A 21,566-nucleotide genomic window follows, 5' to 3' on the forward strand; every position below is an offset into this window, starting at 1 on the left:
ATGGAAGTTAAGAAATCACTGCTTGATAGTATTGTGATCCCTACCCTGACGTATGGAAGCGAGGCATGGACCTTGCAAGAGAGGAATAAGTCAAGAGTGAGAGCAGTGGAAATGAGTTACTTGAGAGGAGCATGTGGAGTAACGTGGAGGGACAGGTTGACGAATGAAGAAGTGAAGGAACGCTGTGGGGTGGATGTGGATGTGGTTGAAAAGATTAGGAGAAAAACACTGAGGTGGTTTGGACATGTGAAGAGAATGGAGAATGAAAGACTGACTAAGAGGGTGTATGTAGGTAAGGTGGAGGGAGGGAGAGGGAGAGGTAGACCGAGGATGAGGTGGAGGGATGGAGTTGAGAGGTATATGAGGCAGGGGGGGTGAGTTGGGGGGAGGGTAGTCAAATGGTGGGTGACAGAGCGACTTGGAGGCGTTTTGTCTGCGGCCACCCTTTGCGGGATTAGGGCGTCGGGCTATAGATAGATAGATAGATAGATACTCACTTACAATTTGGTCACCGTGACTTTGAGGATGACCTGAGCGTGTCGACAGCTAAGAGAGGTACCCCGTCACCTTGAGAGACAGCTAAGAGAGACACACCGTCACCTTGAGAGACAGCTAAGAGAGGCACACCGTCACCTTGAGAGACAGCTAAGAGAGACACACCTTTCACCTTGAGAGACAGCTAAGAGAGGCACACCGTCACCTTGAGAGACAGCTAAGAGAGACACACCGTCACCTTGAGAGACAACTAAGAGAGGCACACCGTCACCTTGAGAGACAGCTAAGAGAGACACACCGTCACCTTGAGAGACAGCTAAGAGAGGCACACCGTCACCTTGAGAGACAGCTAAGAGAGGCACACCGTCACCTTGAGAGACAGCTAAGAGAGGCACACCGTCACCATGAGAGACAGCTAAGAGAGACACACCGTCACCTTGAGAGGATTGGTCTGGCTGGTCTGGCGCCTCGTGGAAGTTGATCAATTACTGCGACCTTTATAGCACGAACATACGAACAGACGAACGAACTGACTAAAGGACGAACGAACAGAAGCACGAAGAACAGACGGACGAACGAACAGAAGAACGAAGAACAGTGGACGAACGAACAAAAGAACGAAGAACAGACGGACGAACGAACAAAAGAACGAAGAACAGACGAACGAACGAACAGACGAAAGAACGGACTGACGGACACCTCTTCCTTAGCGATTTATTTCTGGATATGGCTGGTAAATACCCTTTTGTGCGTTATTTATGTAGAGTATGGCGACAGCAGAAGAATTTATGTAACACAGAATAGGAGAGTAAGGTGTGGAAAGCAAAATAAATCGCTAAGTAAATGGTGTTAGGGAGCTTCCGTAACCAAAGGGAAAAATGGCCTTGGTGTGATGTCGCCTTGAGTTATTGACTTCGCCATGTTCGTAGCAGGACCACTTGAGAGAGAGGGAGAGAGAGAGAGAGAGTGAGAGAGAGAGAGAGAGATTGGAGAAGAAAGGAACTGGCGAAGTATTGGAAAGAGGGGAGCAAGAAGAGAGGAGGAGGAGGAAGTAGAGCAGAAGAGAGAGAGAGAGAGAGAGAGAGAGAGAGCAAGAGAGAATTAAAAACTCAATATCAACGGACTGAAGGGGTAGCTTTAAATTTTAGCTCTTTTTTTTTTTTTTTTTTTGAGAAAAGGGAAATTACTAACTTTTGCTAATATTAAATGCACAAAAAGAAATTCACAGCTAGCAGGAGGGGGAGGCCGAGGATGAGATGGGGGAATGGAGTGGAGAGGTATATATATGATAGAGGGGGATGTGAGCTGGGAGGTTGGGCAGAGAAATGGCGTGGGACAGGGGGACATGGAGGTGATTTGTTTTGTGGCCACCCCTTACCGGATTAAGGCGTCTTGCAATAGATAGATAGATAGATAGAATCACTGTGATCTATCTATTTATCAATATCAAAACGCCTCAATTTCAGAAAGGATAGCCACAGACGAATTGCTCCTCGTCGTTGTCCCTCGCCATCAGGCTGCCCGGTCTCCAACACACAGCCTTCACTCATAAACCTCTCCACTCCATTCCTATAAATCCTCGGTTTTCTCTTCCCCTTTCCCCTCACTCACATATGCTCTCCTGGTCAGTCTCTCATTCTCCATTCTCTCCACTGCCGTGATCTGTAAATGTATTAATATAAGGGAAACGTCTGTCTATCTATCTATCTATCTATCTATTGCCAGACGCCTTAATCCCATAAGGGGTGGCCATAAACAAATCGCCTCCATGTCTCCCTGTCCCCCGCCATTTCATTGCCCTGAACAAAGAGGTTGATAAAATGAATTAATATACATTTTGGCGCTGGAGAGGGGGGCCTTCGTGTGGTGGCATAGATATAACCGGGCGTCTCAGCTGCCTGGTTACACAAACGTCCCTCAGCTACATCTGTATCCCCTGAAAGGACGATGGTGGCCTGTAAGAGATCAGCTTGAACCTGCAATCAACTGGGTTCACGTTTCCATTGAGTCTGGGGTAACAACAACAACAATAATAACAACAACAATAACAACAGCGATAACTACTACAGTAACAATACAATACAACAACCGTAATTACAAAAACAATAATAACATCTACAATAACAACTACTAAACCATCAACAACAAGAACATCAACAAGCACAACAACAATAACAACAACGACAAAAATAACATTAACAACAATAACTAACCAGAAAAACAACAAGAACAACAATAAGAACAACCATAATAATAAAAAAATAGCAACAATAACAACAACAGCAGCAGCAACAACACACACTCGACCCTTAACCCCTTCGACGGTGCTGTGTTTTATTAATTCATTCATGATGCCTAGACGATTTTGTCCATCTTCGTGCAGACCTCTTGTTGTGGAGGAGTAAATGAAGGCTCTATGTACTCTCCTGTATGAACAATCTCTCTTCAGCTGAATAAAATCGTCTGAATATAAACTCGAATAAAACGAAAAATACATCATCTTATTAAAGGGATTACCATTATTTTTTCCCTCTATCAATAATAAAATGGTCGGCCGCAAGCTGGAACAAATATTGAATTTGCTATGACTGACCAAAACGTTCGTCGGTGGCTTTGGGATTCTACTGGGCATAGTATTAGTAACAGTAGTAATATCTGCAACCCCATTCTTATCTAACTGTGAACCCGGTGGACTACAGGCTGAAGTTGCCCTCCTCCTGCAGGCCAATACATCTTCATGGTATAGGGAAGGAGTGGAATGTTTCTGTAACAGGGCAGAGGGGCCGACAGGTAATATCAGTGCCACCGCGAGAAGACGTCCCTCTCAAACATAGTAACATCGTCTATCATTGGCCGACCTATAATGCAAAGCAGTTAATTCACAGTCAGAATGATATAATGATCCTTTCTTTCTTTTTCTAATTTTTTTCTTAACTATGGAAAACTATAATTTACGCAGAAAATCATTTGATGACACTGAACTCAATTTTACCATAGGCTCCCTCTTCGTGAAATATTGATGACACACATATATTCTGGTGCTGTGTGTAAAATACTTTCTGCCATTTGTTTTCGGCGATGAACGATGACCAGGAATGAAAAATGGATGAGGGACATTGCTGGGGGGAGGGTGGTAATTGAACAGAGGGATTTATTAAACGATGTTGCAGTTATAACGTGTTGAAAGTTTGCATTTAACCCTGTCAGTCCGGTACCATCTCATTTTCCATTTATTTATTTACTTATTTATTTATTTATTTAGAGTATGTTAGCAATAACCCTTCTCCGGCTAGACCTCATAGGGATCAACCCCCTCCCCCAACTTGACCATTTTCCCCCACAAACGTTTTCCCACATTGGCTAATTTCCCCCCATGCCCTTACTTCTTCCCCCAGCAGCTTGTTTTCTCTATTATGGACCTATTTCCCCCTTGGAACTGTTTTCCCTTTGAAGCACATTTCCTCTATTAACCCATTTTTTACCCTTCAGACGCATTTCCTATGGATCTATTTTACCCTATTGTTGCATTTCTCCCTTGGACCTGTTTTCTCCATGGACTTTTTTCCCCCAATGGACCTATTTCCCTATTTACTATTTTCTACCATAAACCTGTAGTCCTCCATGGCTTTGTTTTCCTGATGGACTGATTTTCCTTCCATGCACCAGTATTCCATCCCAGGCCTGTTGTACCCATGGACCCATTTTCCCTCATGAACGTATTTCCTCCTCGTGGGGAAACACCAAATCCCCAGATAAACATATTCTCCCATTGACCTATTTCCCATCTCGACATATTTTATATCAGTTTAACCTATACTTCCACTTGAGCTCATTTCCAGTACGGACCTATTCCTCCATGGACCCACTTTCTCTCAGCCATCGACTTACTTACTTCATGGACCATTTCCCTAATGAAGCAATTTTCCTCAATCCTTCTTCACACCTGCCCACATACTTACCTACCCACGTACCCACTGCAGTCTGTTTCAGTAGCAACACGATGACCCGCTATGATCACACACACACACACACACACACACACACACACACACACACACACACACACACACACACACACACACACACACACGCAGAGGTGGGGGGCACAACAGATTTAATAGTACTGATTCTTGCTTCATCTAGACGATTTTATTCATCTTGGGTAAGGTCTCTCACAATGAACGGGTTAGTGAAGGCTTTTTCCAACCCCTCCGGTTCTAAACTCCCTCCTAAGCTGAACAAAATCGTCTGAATGTAGCAAAAATATAAATTAGAAAAAAATGTATTTTGATTTCTGCCACAAGTGGGTTTCCTAAGCTGAATAGAATCGTTCTTCGTAAGCTGCAGTCGAACACGAAGCTTTTAACTTTCGGCCAAAGCTTTGTGAAAGTTATATTTATTCATTCATTTATTTATTTTTACATCTATAAATTTCCTTTGCCCCAGGTTCGTCTCAGGCAGTGGTCGTAGGGCTCCTCGTGAATTTCTCAGGGGAGCCAGGGGTAATATTGAGTATCTGGCTTTACCTGTGGGAGAATTTTATAATAATTTTCCTGAGGCAAGATTTTCGATAAATCATTTTTCTGTCAGCCATCTGTGCTACCTGGAGACGTTGCAAGATGAATTGCTAGTATCGAAATGACTCGTTTGCCTTAGAACAGTTGGGAAGAGGAGCATGACGGGGTTTAGAGTGAGAACTGGACATTACAGAAGATGATTGTCTGTGTGTGCCTCTTGGTCTCTTTTACCTATCTCTATATAGCAGAGTTTTTCAAGCAGTCATACATCAGACTGAAAGGCCGTAATTAATTCCACGTGGAAGATGACATCTTCCCTGCCCTAATTGCCAATGATAACCGTGCTGCTAGCAAAAAAAAAAAAAAATAATTCCACCAGTAAATGAGATTACATTTCACTTTCTGACTATACTTCGACGTGCATGCAACACTTCTCAATGTTTCATTACCAGATTTGTTACATTATATAACGAACATGTTTATTCAATGGAAATTTCTTTGCTTCTTGAAATGAAAAACATGAGGACCACGGATATTATTGTAGTCTGTTTGGGGGCCAGATTCAAAAGTTGTAGTTGTTGTTGTTGTTGTTGCTGCTGCTGTTGCTAAGCAACCCCGGTTTGTCGGGCAGAGAACACCCATCAACCGCAGGCAATCAGTCATCCCTACAGAACCATCCCTTTCAGTGAACCGATGTTCCCTTGTGACAGACATCGCCTTGCCACAACAAGGCGTGGGGAATATCGTGGAGGTCTGGTTCCTGAATGAACGCCGCATTTGCAATTCTCCACCCAGTTAACAGGGGCACCATAGTAGGCTCCACAGCACCTTGTTATTTGGTTATATGGTTACCACCCAGTATTAAAATGGTTTCCGGGGTTACAAGAAACCATTAGGCTTGTCATTCAATGTAGTCACCTGAATGGAAAGAAGGGTAATAAAGGAGACAGGAAAGGTGAGAAAGTCAGAAAAAACATGAGAAAGGTGCAGGAAGAAGTTAGGTGCTCTACATCAGGTGAGTGGAAGATAGTCACCGTACCCTACCATCGGATAGGTGGAAAAAAATGGCTCATAGCTCATTCCAGTGACGTGCCTTTGTATTTCCCTCGTGCTGGTCCACACCCCTTGGTAGTGAAGGGGTTAATGGAGGCTATACTTAACCCCTAAAGTGGGTCATCATGTAACTGGCTCTGGAGATCTCGCAACACCTCTTCCTCAGGAATTTATTGTGTACATAATAACGATGCATTATCTTGTATGTTACTGATGCGCATTACCAGTATGTCCACCGCAGAAATTAATTAAAGATATACAAGAGAATAAGCATGATAAGTCGCTAGAAAAGAGGTGTTAAGGAGGCACCACTACAAGTTAGCATACAGCTCTTCGTTAAAGTGAAGGTGTATTTTCCTTTCACATTAATTAGAGGTTCACAAAGAAAGAAGAATTTATCTATATTTAGTACATTCAGATCTGAAGAATAAGAAGGTTAATTATGTTGAAGTTGTTAACTGAACAAAAAATTAAGCTGTTCATATTTTTATCAAACAAAACTACTACTTTGCTTGTGAGAGAGAGAGAGAGAGAGAGAGAGAGAGAGAGAGAGAGAGACTGGACAAGAAAGGTTTGAGGAAGGGAGTAAGATGAGGGGAGGGGGAGGCAGAGCGTTAAATTAGACAGACAAAGAGGCAGACAGACAGAGATAGGTAACGTGATTTTCTCTACTGTCTCCTCTTCGTTCTTCGTCTCTTGGGAGAGAGTGAGAGAGAGAGAGAGAGAGAGAGAGAGAGCTATTCCGTATGCGGCTGCATGTTGAAATCCTCACACGTTCTCCTACTTACACAATTACGTAAACAGACACACCTCGTCGCTCACACACTAACCTACTTAAGTAATCACTCACACACACACACACACACACACACACACACACACACACACACACACACACTTCCCTATTTCACATAAATGCACATGCCAAAGATGAGTATAGTCAAAGGATTAATGAAGTTTTCTTAAACCTTTGTTAAGCAGTATTGTAGTGACTGTTGATGATGAGGAGGAAGAAGAGGAAAAAGAAGAGGAGGAGAAGGAGAAGGAAGAGGAGGAGAAGGCAGGGGAGAAGGAGGAGGAGGAGGAGCAGCAGGAGGAGCAATAGGCGGAGGATGAGAATGAGGAGCAGGAGAATGATGATGATGATGAAGAGGAGGACGAAGAGGAGGAAAGAATGATGATGATGATGATGATGATAATGAGAAGGAGGAGAAGTAAGAGAACGATTATGATGATGATGATGATGATGATAATGGTAATGATGGCAACGATGATGATAATGACGGGAGTGGTGGTGATGCAGACGATACTGATAACAATAATAATAATGATGATAAAACTTTTCCCACCCTACTAACGCACCCATCTCTCTTCCCTTTCCAGCCCACCGACGCATGCGCACGGTCACCAACTACTTCCTCTTGAACCTGAGCCTTGCAGACCTCTTCATGTCGGTCCTCAATTGCATGTTCAACTTTATCTACATGTTGCACAGGTGGGTTAGTTGCACAGGTGGATGCAGAAGTGGGTATTGCCTGGTGGTCTAGTGGGCTGAGGCTTTCCAAGTGGATGGGATCGTCAGGGTTTATATCCAAGGAGTGGTTTGGGTTTATTGATCACATATGCCTCTCAAGGACAATTAAGGCTGGTTACCTTTGTCTTAAATGTTGGGACTGAGTACCCTATCCCTGGACCCCTACGCTTCTGAGAGAGAGAGAGAGAGAGAGAGAGAGAGAGATTATTTAATTACATTCCTGAATCTTTTTGAACATGCATTCGGACAGTTGTGAAATTCATACAGGTTGAGAGAGAGAGAGAGAGAGAGAGAGAGAGAGAGAGAGAGAGAGAGAGAGAGAGAGAGAGAGAGAAAGAGATATTACTTAATTTCATACGTGATTTTTGTAAAGCACGCATTTGAACAATCGTGTTATTTATACCTGTGTTTTAACTGGAAAGATTACGTCAATATTGCTCAAAGGAGGTCATTGCACAGGTAAGGTGGTAAGATGACTGCATGCTTGATTATAAATACATCTTGCAGAGATGAGACGATCAGAAATTTTGGTTAATTAGGCAGGTGAGGGCATTGCACAGGTTGACTAATTACACATACAGTTGAGTGAGAGCTAGAGATGTGTTAATTTCTCAGGTTGAATAATTGTACAGAAAGGTGAGTTAGTATTGTGAATTTTAAGTTATTTTTACAAACTGGAAAATTATACAGAGGGGTGAGTGTCATAAATGTGAGTTATCTTCAGAGGTTACATAATTGGTGATATAGTTATACACGTGGGTTTAATTAGACAAGCAGTTTTTTAAAGAAGATGGACATATTAATGACCATGAGTTAATTGCACACATGGGACAGGTGGGGTAAATAATGGTTACGTGATTTTTTCCAACACATAAAGAACCCTACGTGATTTTTTCCAACACTTAAAGAACCCTACGTGATTTTGTTCAACAGATAGGTGTACGTGATTTTTTTTCCAACAGTTAAAGAGCCGTACGTGATTTTGTTCAGCAGGTAAAAAGGCGTACGTGATTTTCTCCTTCAGTAAATTTATTGATGAACGTGGCCGAGGGGTTAGATTTGACGGAGAGAAATTGTAGGTGTATCGTGATGAATATCTGTACCTGTATCACCTGTGGAATATGTGGGTCGCTGCGAGTAATATGATGCGTCGTCAAGTAGAGTAACGGGGATCTCTCTCTCTCTCTCTCTCTCTCTCTCTCTCTCTCTCTCTCTCTCTCTCTCTCTCTCTCTCTCTCTCTCTCTATCTATCTATCTATCTATCTATCTATCTCACCTTCCTGCTCTGATGTATTCTTTTATCTTAAGCGTGATATTACATTCACTTCTTAGGGTTACGAGGTTTTCTTGTACAAAGTTATATGAAGACTTAGTGTAACGTAACATAAGCGTGACGGCGAGCCACCTAGCTATCCGACTCCAATCCCTTCTTCCTTCTCTGCTCCTCTCTCCAATTTCCCAGCCCATATATACAGACCAGTGCATAGGTGTGTCTTTGTCTCTCATAACCTGAATGTAATCACATGGTGGTAGAGAGAATACCGATAATATGAAGTAGGTATCATCTAATCATGGTTGGCATTCGCATTAAGCAGAGGACGTCATTGTAATCTTATCCTTGCTATCGTTTAACTGCCATTGTTTGCATAGGAGACATTTTTAGCATACGCCAAGCTGGATACATTCGTTGTTTTCATCATCCCATTAATTACTACAAATCTTTCCAAAGTTGAATAAAATCGTCTGGCGATCAAAAATAGAAGAGAATACACATGGTTAGGGATTACAGGGTACACGTAGACACAGAAGAGTGAAACAACAACAATAATGGCAATGGATCAGTTCGTTCAGTCTGGCGTTTATGTAATTCGTTATTGTGATCGATGATGGAATGGGACGCCCTCACATGGTGATATCGTTATAATCGGAAGGAGGAGCTGCCTGGTTATACGAATGTCCCTCAGTTTCCTCTCTCTCCTTCGAACGGTGAGCTGTAAAAGGAGGGAACCTTTAGCCTGGAGTCCACTGGGATCACCTTCAAATGATCCTGGTGTTACAATTATCGTTAATAATTTTTCTATTCCCACACTTTTCTTTTTTCAGCACGATAGACAATTTCATCTTGCATTCATCAACCCTTCCACATCGGGAGGCCTTTCACAAGCTTAGCAAAATCGTCAGTGGATAGCAAGATTACAAAGCAGGATATGTCACAGAACCGAAGTCCGTAACGGTAGACCTTATTACAAATGATGGCATGGAATTTAGAGTAGAATTACGCAACAAATGGGTAATCCTTTGCTGTTGGTGTGTCTGTTTAGCCGTCCATGGCCACAAGCCTCAGTCCCGAAAGGGGTGAAAGACAAATCGTCTTCATGTCGCTCGGTCCTCCGGCATCAGTCTGCCCTTCCTCCAGCTCAAACCACCCTCATTCATATACCTCTCCACCTCATCCCTCCATCTCATCCTCGGTCTCCCCTTCTCCACCTACCTCACCCACGTGCACTCACCTAGTCAGTCCCTATTTTCCATTCTCTCAACACTGACACGCTATCTCAGGGTATTTTCCAACACATCTACAGCAACATTGCAACACTCCTTCACTTCCCAATTGTCTGTCTCCCTCTCCACGTAACGCCACAATGGTCTGTGAGGCTGGTTTATTGGGGCAATTTACATTTTCATCTGTTCTACTGTCGGGGCATTTATTTTTGTGTGTACACTCTCACATACTTTACACACACATACACACACACACACACACATACAAAGATAGATAGATAGATAGATATAGATATATACCAGTATACATAAAAATGTAGTACATTTATACAGTATCTACATCTATCTAATTATCTACCTATCCATCTATCTATCTATCGATCGATCGATCTATAGATAGATAGATAGATAACTTGCGTGCGAATGTATGAGACAGAGAGACAGACATACAGACAGAGCAATTTAAAATCTTCTCTTCTATCATTCACCGGATTTTTTTGTCGTCACAAAATGCAACACAATTTCCTGCCATAATAACGAACGTAGGGAGTAAATTTTTTCTGTACAGTTTTTCGTTCTATTTATAGCCTGGTAAAAGTTGATGTAATTCATGATGACAGCTTTGATATTCACAGACCCGTGGGACCAACACTCACCTGAATGATGTACCTGGTAAAATACAGGTGAATACTAGACTGATGACTGATATCCTGCATCTGCCGTGGTGGGGATGCTATAACTAAAAGGAAGCGTTCATTACTTTGCTTGTGTCTGATATGCTCACAATAAGAATATGCCAAAATTACGAACGTTTATGGTATGCTTGTAGCGGCCGGCATGCACAAGCCTGGTGTGGGCGAGCAGCTGTACTGAACGCCTTTACTGTTTATTGTAAAGAATTTCTGTGATGGTAGAAGATAGGTATTAATAATAATAACAACAACAACAACAATAATAATAATAATAATAATAATAATAATAATCTTAGTAACGCGAACTGACAAACAACATAGCTTTGCTCGTATTGTTAAGTGATGGTGGAAATATTCCGATGGTGAACCCGTGGAGTGGCTGCCGCAGCTCCAAATACTTTTGTAACTGTGCCAGCAACATGTGACCTTGATAATGGCGCATCAAGTTTTCCCGTCACAGCTGAGAAAAACATGCATTGTCCTCTCACAACTTCAGCCATCCCCTCAGCACCACCGCCCACCAGTGCCCCAGTTTCAGTGTTGATCAGGAGGGGGATGGTCACACGTCGCTTTTCTGTCATCTGATGGCGTCACACCTACTCATGCGATCCTCCTCACGCCCCCACACCCAGATGAAGGCTGATGTATTTTTCTTCGCAGTCATAATATGCACTGTATGTATATCTATCACTGCTATGAGAGAGAGAGAGAGAGAGAGAGAGAGAGAGAGAGAGAGAGAGGGTGGGGGAAGGAGAGAGAATTTTTTTTTCTCTTTTGCGCACGTGGGGAGGGTCGCAAACGGAAAACTGCACACCCCATGAATTAAGTTTCTGTTTTCCCTTACAGTATTTTTTTTATCGCTTATTCTTGGTTTCGAATACATACTTTTATTTATCTAAAAAGATTTCCTTTCTTCCCTCCTTGCTGCCTCTTCTTCCCCTTCCCTACACTCCTCTTTTTCCTTCATTATCATTTCTTCTTCTTCTTCTCCTCTCTCTCTCTCTCTCTCTCTCTCTCTCTCTCTCTCTCTCTCTCTCTCTCTCTCATCTTCTTATTATTGTGTTTACGTCAAAACGGTTTCATCAGGAGTTGTTTGTGAGATATACCATTATTAAAAATTTTCTCGTCCTTATGAGAAGTTTTCTTGTTTTGCCTTTACTACTACTACTACCATTATTATTATTATTATTATTATTATTATTATTATTATTATGTTAATAATAATAATAATAATAATAATAATGATAATAATAATATCGTTATTATTACTATTATTATTATTATTATTATTATTATTATTACCATTATTATTATTATTATTATTATTATTATTATTATTATTATAACTATTATTACTACTACTACTACAATTACTACTACTACTATAACTACTACTTATTTCAAAATTGCAATATTTCAGAAGCTATTTGGCCTAGAGCCTTCAAACTTGGTCAGCTTAGTCAAACAGTTGGCCGCATCTTTTGGTCAAATATGGTGGCAGTCCATCAAACGGATCTCCGTATACGATCAGTGACACAAAGAAGTGATTCAGCCACGTTATCTCATGAACCACATAAGCTTGGAAGCTGAGATTTTACTATAAAATAGCCTTAAAGCGGACGCAGGCCTGAAGGGGGTGTGGTTCCAATTGGTTTATTAAACTCTTGAGATCGACTGGGGTCAAATATTGGGACATTTCCAGATATTCCGGATGTCACGTAATTTTCCATGATTGATTAAAATTGGAACCACCAAACTAGGTGGCTTTAGAGACTGTGATAACCTAAGATGGCGTGCTCGAGACCAGCGACCTTGGCCTCAAGATTCCTTTACAGTTAGGCTTCTAGTAAGCAGTGGATCTGGGAAGTTTTCCTTATCAAAATTGTCCTTGGGCAATTGTACCTCGTTCTAGTTATTGTTCTGATACTTAAAAACTCCACATTCTGTGGAGTTCTTGATACTGAAGGTACTTTTTTTTTGGGGGGGGGTGAGGGGGGAGATCTAGAAGGCAGGCATCCCAAAACTATTCGAGATAGACTTGAAATTTTTGGTAGTGATGTATCTTGATTGCAGGCTTCTTTTCTGCACAGTTTTTTTTTTCCTAGCGCTAGTGCCTTCTATGTTAATTTGTCAATTTTGCCCTCCTTTGCAGCAAAAACTACTGAATCGACTAATTTCCAAATGCAGTATGTAGTCGTCAACATATACTGTTGTACCTGGATATTGGCATTGAGATCCAGCAAATACTTTTTATGATATTGAGGAAAATCAAAATGGCCGCCTCATGCCAATAAATGCTAAGGAAAGTATTGTGCCGATTTTGACCAAACTCGGTGGATATGTAGCGGGGTCATGAGTGAACAAGATCTGCAGTGAATGATGACCTTGATCTCAGTTTCACATGTAAAAATCACCCCCCCCCCCCCAGAAAAAAGAATGTGAGGTATACTGAATGTCCTTTAATATTAGATCTACAATGATAAAAGTATTTTCCGAATCCTAAGAGGGTCTACTTGTTAAGATTTCAAACAGCAGCTACGACAAATCAATATTTTTTTTACGCATTTCGACGATTTTTGGACATACCATCAAAATACTGTGTACATTTCAAAGACTGTACACCATATCTGATGTACAAGTGTGGATTTTTTTTTTTTTTTTTTTTCATTCTAATCTGGAATGTGGCATTATCGCCTGGAATGTGGAGTTCTTTGAATATTGCTTCAGAAATTTCAGAATTCTTCTTCTACTTCTTCTTCCTCTTCTTCTTCTTCTTCTTCTTGTTATTATTATTATTATTATTATTATTAATATTATTATTATTATTATACCATATTTCAAACTTCCACGGGGCTATATCGATCAGTATCGTACATTGTCATTGCACTTGACATCTCAAAGGCTTTCGATCGAGTCTGGCATAAATCTTTAATTTCCAAACTGCCCTCTTACGGTTTCTGTCCTTCTGTCTGTGCCTTTATCTCTAGCTTCCTTTCTGGTCGTTCTATAGCAGCTGTTGTAGACGGCCATCGTTCTTCTCCTAGATCTATCAACAGTGGTGTTCCTCAGGGCTCTGTCCTATCACCAACTCTCTTCCTTTTTTTCATCAATGATCGTCTAAGCTGTACATCTAACCCTATCCACTCATACGCTGATGACTCCACCCTTCACCTATCCATTCGGTTCCCGCAACGCCCATCTCAGCAGTTACTTTAACAAGCAAGGGATGAGGCTATGGCACACCTAATGTCTGACTTGGCTCGTATCTCTGACTGGGGTAAAAATAATATGGTTGTTTTTAATGCATCAAAGACTCAGTTTTTACACCTATCAACCCGACAAAATCTTCCACAGGTATACCCACTAACGTTTAATAACATTCAGATTAATCCTGCATCATCCTTGAACATGTTTGAGGATTCATTTACTCGGGACTTGTCTTGGAAAGATCATATTACATCTCTTGTAAAATCTGCTTCCAAGAGATTAGATGTGCTAAGCCGACTCCGTTCTTTCTTAACCCCTGCACAATTGCTGACTCTATACAGGGATTTTATCCGCCCCTGTGTAGAGTACAACTCTCATGTGTGGGGAGGTTCCCCACATACAGCTCTTCTCAATAGGGTGGAGTCAAAGGGTTTTTGTCTCATTAACTCTCCTCCTCTTAATATCTCCCTTCAACCTCTGTCTCTTCGCTGCACTACTGCATCTTTATCTCTTTTCTATCGCTACTTCAATGGTCACTGCTCCTCTGAACTGTCTGCATGCATTCCTCCACCTCTATGATGGGCGCGTAGCACCCATCTAGCAGCAAACTCTTGTCCCTTTTCTGTCCAACTCTCTAATGGAAGAGTTAACCGTTACTCCCAGTCCTTCATTTATGCAACAGGTCAACTCTGGAACTGTCTCCCTCTGTCTGTATTTCCTGTTTCCAATGATCTCCAGTCTTTCAAATGCAGTGTGTCCAGGCATCTTGAAATGATCGGATCTTGAATTTGTCTCTCTCTTGTATTTTGTTTTTCTCTTGGAAGGAACAATAATTGCTGGCCCGCGGCCTTTGGTTCCCTCTTCCTTGCATAAGGAAGGAGTAGTTGCAAGGAGAGTGGAAAGGTTACAAGAGGATGAGAAAAAGGCAGAGTATAAGAGAGAAGTGGAGGAACGATTGGGCAAATATGAATTGGAGCAGATGAGAGACGTGGAAGGTGTGTGTAGGATATTTAGAGAAGAAATATGTGCAGCATGTGATGTGGTGTGTGGAAGAGAATATGAGGGGGGTGCAAGGAACAGCGTGGTGGACTGAAGAGGTGAAACAGGCTGTGGCACAAAAGAAGAAAGCATACAATGAATGGATGAGAAACAGGGGCGTGGAAGAAGTTGAGAGGCGGAAGAGAGAGTTATATGTAGAAAGAAAGAGAGAGGTGAAAAGATTAGTAAGAGAGAGTAAGAAGAGAGTGGATAAGGAATTTGGAAGGAATTTGAGTGTAAAGTGGAGGGACTGTAAGAAAATATTCTGGAAAGAGGTGAAAAGAGTAAGACAGGGTGGAAGTGAAGTTAGCAGGGGAGTGAAAGATAAAAATGGTAGATTACTAGTGGAGAAGGGAGAAAAAGTGAGCGGATGGAGAGAACACTTTAAGGAATTGTTGAACATAGAGGATGGAAGTAATGCGAGTATAAGTGGCTGGGGAATGGCTGGGAGAAGGAGGGAGGTGAGAAGACAGGTAGAAATCAGTAGGATAGAAGTTGTGGAAGCAATGAAGAAAGTTAAATCGGGGAAAGCCCCAGGAATTGATGGAGTGTGTGTTGAAATGCTGAAGCATGGGGGAGAGATAGTAGTAGAATTGATGTGGAAGATGTGCAGATTGGCCTAGGAGGAAGGTAGAGTCCCGGAGGATTGGAAGTCAGGTATAATTATTCCCTTGTACAAAGGAAAAGGGGAAAAAGAAGTGTGTGGTAATCATAGGGGCATTTGTCTTCTTAGTATAATAGGAAAAGTGTATGGTAGGATATTTATTGACATAGTTAGAGAAAGAACAGAGAACTTAGTTGGAGAAGAACAGGGAGGCTTTAGGAAGGGAAGAGGTTGTGTAGATCAGATATTCATTCTTAGATCTTTAGTGGAAAAGTTTCTAGAGAAGGGAAAGAAGTTGTATGCGGCTTTCATGGATTTGGAGAAAGCATATGACAGGGTGGATAGACAAGGATTGTGGAAAGTGTTAAGAATATATGGAGTAGATGGGAAGTTGTTGAATGCTGTGAAGAGTATGTAAGATGGTGCGAAGGTTGTAGTGCATGTGGATGGTGAACTAAGTGAATTTTTCTCTTTGAAAGTTGGGTTGAAACAGGGATGTGTCATGTCTCCATGGTTGTTCAATCTGTACATGGATGGGGTAATAAAAGAGGTACAAGGTAGGGTAGTGGATGTTGGAGTGGCCATGGTGAGAGAGGATAGTGTTTGGAAACTCCCTGTACTGTTGTTTGCAGATGATACTGTGTTGTTGAGTGAAGACGAAGGGGAGCTGCAAGGCTTGGTGGATGAGTTTGGGAGAGTGTGTAAGAAACGGAATCTAATGGTGAATGTAGGGAAGAGTAAAGTGATGGTCTTTGAGAGAGGTGAAGTCAGTGAATGTACAGCGAGGTTGGATGGTGAGGAATTGGAAAATGTGAGTACGTTTAAGTACTTGGGTAGTGTGATGAGTAAGGATGGAGGTTTGGAGGGTGAATTGCTTGAAAGGGTACAACAGGGAAGAAAGGTTGCTGGTTCTTTGAAAGCAGTGATAAGAAACAGGGAAGTGAGCATGGAAGTGAAAAAGTTACTACATGACAGTATTGTGATACCAACTCTAACGTACGGAAGTGAAGCTTGGACGTTGTTGGAAGGACACAAGTCAAGAGTGAGAGCAGTGGAAATGAGTTACTTAAGAGGAGCCTGTGGAGTTACATGGAGAGACAGGCTGACGAATGAGGGTATAAAGGAGCGTTGTGGTGTGGATGTGGATGTGATAGGAAGCGTTATGAAGAACACACTGAGGTGGTTTGGCCATGTGGAGAGGATGGAGGGTGAAAGACTGACGAAGAGTGTATGTGAGTGAGGTGGAGGGGGGAAGAGGGAGGGGGAGGCCGAGGATGAGATGGAGGGATGGGGTGGAGAGGTACATGAGAGAGGGGGGCGTGAGTTGGGAGCAGGGCAGTGAAATGGCGGGGAACAAGGTGACTTGGAGGCGAATTGTTTGTGGCCACCCCAAACGGGATTGAGGCTTCTGGGAATATATATATATATATATATATATATATATATATATATATAGATATATATATACAGTATATATATAGATATATATATATATATATATATATATATATATATATATATATATATATATAAAACACTGTCCGATGGTAATTTAATTCTAATACACCCAACCCTACCTTTAAACTAGACGATCCTATCCCTGAGACCCAGCAGTCCACGTTCATGTCACACACATTTCTGAGAGTTCTCATATCACAAACATGGCCACTAATTCCCACCGTCAATACTGGAGACATGTTAGATCCCTCCCATTCAGGACTGACGTCGAGGTATTAGCGTGGATGTTTTGAGCAATGACCCTCTTCTATGTGCTCTTACCATATCAGACGATCTTTATTATTATTATTATAATTATTATTATTATTATTTCCTGTAATATCCGCCAGGAGTGAGATGGATATCTCTGTTTCATGCAAGGGGTATAAAAAGTAGTAGCAAGGTTTAAATCAGTTTTAATGCATTTCTGTAAATATATATAATCTTTGGGAGAAATTTCATTATTCTAGAGTAGCAATACAAGAGAAAAAAAATAGCCTTACTGATTTGTTTTATGTCTCACGTGAAACTGAACTCCGTACATTACCTTTGGCTCACCCTGTTTTATGCCATAATTGTGATATTTCTTCTCAAAGCATCAAAAATATGAAGATTTGACAACCTGAAGAAATGGCAGCAGAAAATTTTAATACTTTATTTTTTTATTACACATTGCAGTTTGTATATAGATTTTTTTACGTAAAAATTTGGGCTAAAAAAATAATTTTTGGATTTTTTCCTCAGTAATGCAACAAGCTATTAACAAACAGAAAGGGTGAAATTATAGCTGTGGGTTTGGTAAGGGTGAAATGTAATGTACTTATTTTTCGTTTAACAATTACATTTTTTACACATTTTAACTCTTTTCGTTTTTTTTCGAGAAAACTAATGAACTGACTTGAATGAAACTACTAGGCTTTGTCATTTACAGAACCCGACACAGCATATAAAAAATTAGCCAGTTCGATTGAATATGAATGTCACTGCAGTCCACTCCCCTTAAGTGGATCAGATTGCCTTCGTAAAGCCCAGTTTATGAACTTTCCTCCCTGTATTATTAATTTTTCTCAACCAGTTAGGAAGAATCCAGCAAGTGATCATCGTGGGAATGGATTAACCCCTTCAATTCGGCGACCCTTTTTATTTATTTATTTTTGTATTAGTCTCAGCTACCCTCAGACGATTTTAAGCATAGGGAGAGAAGTCAGGTTGTTGAAGGGATTAATGGGGACTGTTTCAAACCCCATCTCTAATTATAGGTCCTCTAAGATTAACAAAATCGTGTGAAGGTAGCAAGAATACACCTTTTAAAATGTCGTCAGGCTGAGAGTGTTAAAATTAATTCAGTATTTTACTACACGTGTGTCAAAAAAAAAAAAAAAATGGCATCCACATGTTAAAGTAGGGAACGCGTTTGGGTGAGTGAGTCTGCTGGTGTTATTGTGCTTCCCCATCGATGTGTGTAGGTCCGTTGTTGCTCCCAAGGTAAACCAGCCTTGGCGCCTCTCTCTGTCTGTCTGTCTCTCTCTCTCTCTCTCTCTCTCTCTCTCTCTCTCTCTCTCTCTCTCTCTCTCTCTCTCTCTCAGCAGTATGGTACTGAATTTTGGGAATCGTCGCGTAAGGATTACAGATATACGTAACTTTGTGTTAACTAAACTTGCTAATATATTTACGTATTGCTTATAAACCATGTCTTTACCCAGATCTTGGAAAACACGTCTGTTATTCTCCACGACAAAGTTGATATCAGAAACTAGAAGAACTTGTTATCCAATTAACTTTTTCCCTGTCTTGTACAAACTTCCACATGAGTCCTAACAAACCAGCCTCACCTTAGATACAAACCACCCAAGGGAACAGACAGTAAATGGAAGTGATTACGGCAGACCATAATTATTCAGGTTATCAATTAGGTGACTGAGAAAACTTCATAGGAAACCTTTGCACGTGGCATTTGTTGATTATGTGACACAATTTGATTCAGTTGAAACATTTGCAGGGATGATAGCAATTCGAAGACAAGGTGTAGAGGAAACGGATGCCAAAGTACTAGAAATTATTTACAGAAGTAGCATGGACATTAAAAAACTCCATAAGGTTAGCCAGAAAATACCAGTAAACAAGGATGTCAGGGAACACAATTTTATTTCAAGTTATGCAGTGAGAGCTTCAGGATGTTATCAGAAATATAGACTGCGATAACATAGCACTGAGGAGTATTAGATTAGCTGACGACATATTCCTTCTCAGTGACTCAGGGGAGAAACTACAAGAAATAATAGGTGACCTGATAAGTGACCTGAACAGGAATGGGATGGACGGCTTTTGGTAACCTGAGTAACTACCTGCAGGATATGCAATTTACCATCATGGCAAAACAGACGGTATTATAATCAATATGTCCTCGCCTTCTAACTTACGGATCAGACACGTGGAATCTAACAAAACCCTTGAGACGTAAACTTAGGAGTGCTCAGAAAGGACTGGAAAGTATTATGTTAGGCGTCACAGGAAAAAAAGAAAAAACTTTACTGGATAAGAGAATAGACGAAAACAGGATAACATTACTACAAAAAAAGATGGATTTTGGCAGATCACATCCTTCGTAAACCAAATAACAAAGAGACAGCCACGGTAACTGAGTGGCAGCCCAAAGACGGAGTAAGAGGAAGAGGCAAACAAAGGTCGAGAGGGCGAAGTAAGTTCCGGAGAGTCGCTGGCATTGGATGAAAGAGGCTAACATCCAGAAGGGTGGACGAAAAGTTGGGAGAGGCCTTTATCCTGTAGTGGACTGACCCTGATTCATTTGTGTGTGTGTGGGGGGGGGGGTGCGTACGTGTTTCTTTTCTCACAAACTCCCTCACCTTCAAACCTTCCTTCGACATCACACAACCAAATCTCGTCATATCGGACTCCCAATGACTCACTGAAGACGTCCTCATTTTCACACATTCTCTCATATATCTTTTCCTTCTTCAGCATCCTTCACACTTTCTATCACTCTCAAAAACTCCATTGCATATACCCTCTCTCACACTTTCTCGCAAAATCTTGCATTCCCAGGTACTCCGCTCATTCTTACACTCTCACTCAGTCTTTCATGCTCCTCTGTCTGTCTGTCTGTCTGTCTCTGTCTCTGTCTCTGTCTGTCTGTCTGTCTGTCTGTCTGTCTGTCTGTCTGTGTCTCTGTCTGTGTCTCTGTCTGTCTGTCTGTCTGTCTGTCTCTGTCTGTCTGTCTGTCTGTCTGTCTCTCTCTCTCTCTGTCTCTCTCTCTCTCTCTCTCTCTCTCTCTCTCTCTCTCTCTCTCATCTCTCTCTCATCTCAACTTCTTTCACTAGCCTCACAATTTTCATCACATACATTATCACACATACTCTCGCAGCCTCATTCTCTCTCGCACATACTTTCACTCTTTCACTCTGACTCGCACTTCACTGAGCACCTTTAACTCTTACCCATTCACTTAGTCTCGCAGAATTTCCCACATAATCTCTCAATCTCACACACCTTCTCACATACTCTCCCAACTTCACACACCTTCTCACATTCTTAATCACGGTCACTCATCTTCTGAACTCCTTCACTTTCACACAACTTTCTCTCATTCTCACTCCATCAGCCACTCTCTCACACGTTCCCAGCCTCACACAATTTCTCGCTATTTTCCATGCATGCCCAATTTCTCCCATTCTCCCTGCCCACACACTGACTCACGCGCTGACTCACACACTCCCTCCAACCTCTGTCAGTCTCCTAGCTCATTGTTGTCTCCCTCCACATTTCTTATTTTTTTCCCACATGTCTCCCGCCCACCGCCAAATAACTCTCTCTCTCTCTCTCTCTCTCTCTCTCTCTCTCTCTCTCTCTCTCTCTGTATATATGTGTGTGTGTGTGTGTGTGTGTGTGTGTGTGTGTGTGTGTGTGTATATATATGTAATATTGCAAATATTGTTTGTGTGTGTGTGTGTGTGTGTGTGTGTGTGTGTGTGTGTGTGTGTGTGTGTGTGTGTGTGTGTGTGTGTGTGTGTGTGTGTGTGTGTGTGTGTGTGTGTGTGTGTGTGTGTGTGTGTGTGTGTGTGTGTGTGTGTGTGTGTGTGTGTGTGTGTGTGTGTGTGTGTGTGTGTGTGTGTGTGTGTGTGTGTGTGTGTGTGTGTGTGTGTGTGTGTGTGTGTGTGTGTGTGTGTGTGTGTGTGTGTGTGTGTGTGTGTGTGTGTGTGTGTGTGTGTGTGTGTGTGTGTGTGTGTGTGTGTGTGTGTGTGTGTGTGTGTGTGTGTGTGTGTGTGTGTGTGTGTGTGTGTGTGTGTGTAGTCTCGTTAAAACTTCCCAAAACGCTGTGGCCTATAAGTGTGTACAGCTGAGGGAGGGTTGGGTCTCACTGCTCCCAGAGTGCCACTTAGACATGAGTAGCTGATCACTATTGCCGTAAA

General features: G+C 41.7%; 1 protein-coding gene across 1 annotated transcript in view; it reads left to right on the top strand.

Moving 5' to 3' along the window:
• Positions 1-21,566, top strand: part of LOC145408102 (tachykinin-like peptides receptor 86C) — a 187,203-nt gene that overhangs the window by 97,848 nt on the left and 67,789 nt on the right. Inside the window, exon 2 of the mRNA XM_080278910.1 lies at positions 7,449-7,560. Coding sequence (XP_080135036.1) covers positions 7,449-7,560 — 112 coding nt within the window. The remainder of the gene's footprint in view (positions 1-7,448; positions 7,561-21,566) is intronic.

The sequence above is a fragment of the Coenobita brevimanus genome, chromosome 75 (genome assembly GCF_032717465.1).
Source record: "Coenobita brevimanus isolate Jiangsu-jjx chromosome 75, ASM3271746v2, whole genome shotgun sequence".
Taxonomy (NCBI): Eukaryota; Metazoa; Arthropoda; class Malacostraca; order Decapoda; family Coenobitidae; genus Coenobita; species Coenobita brevimanus.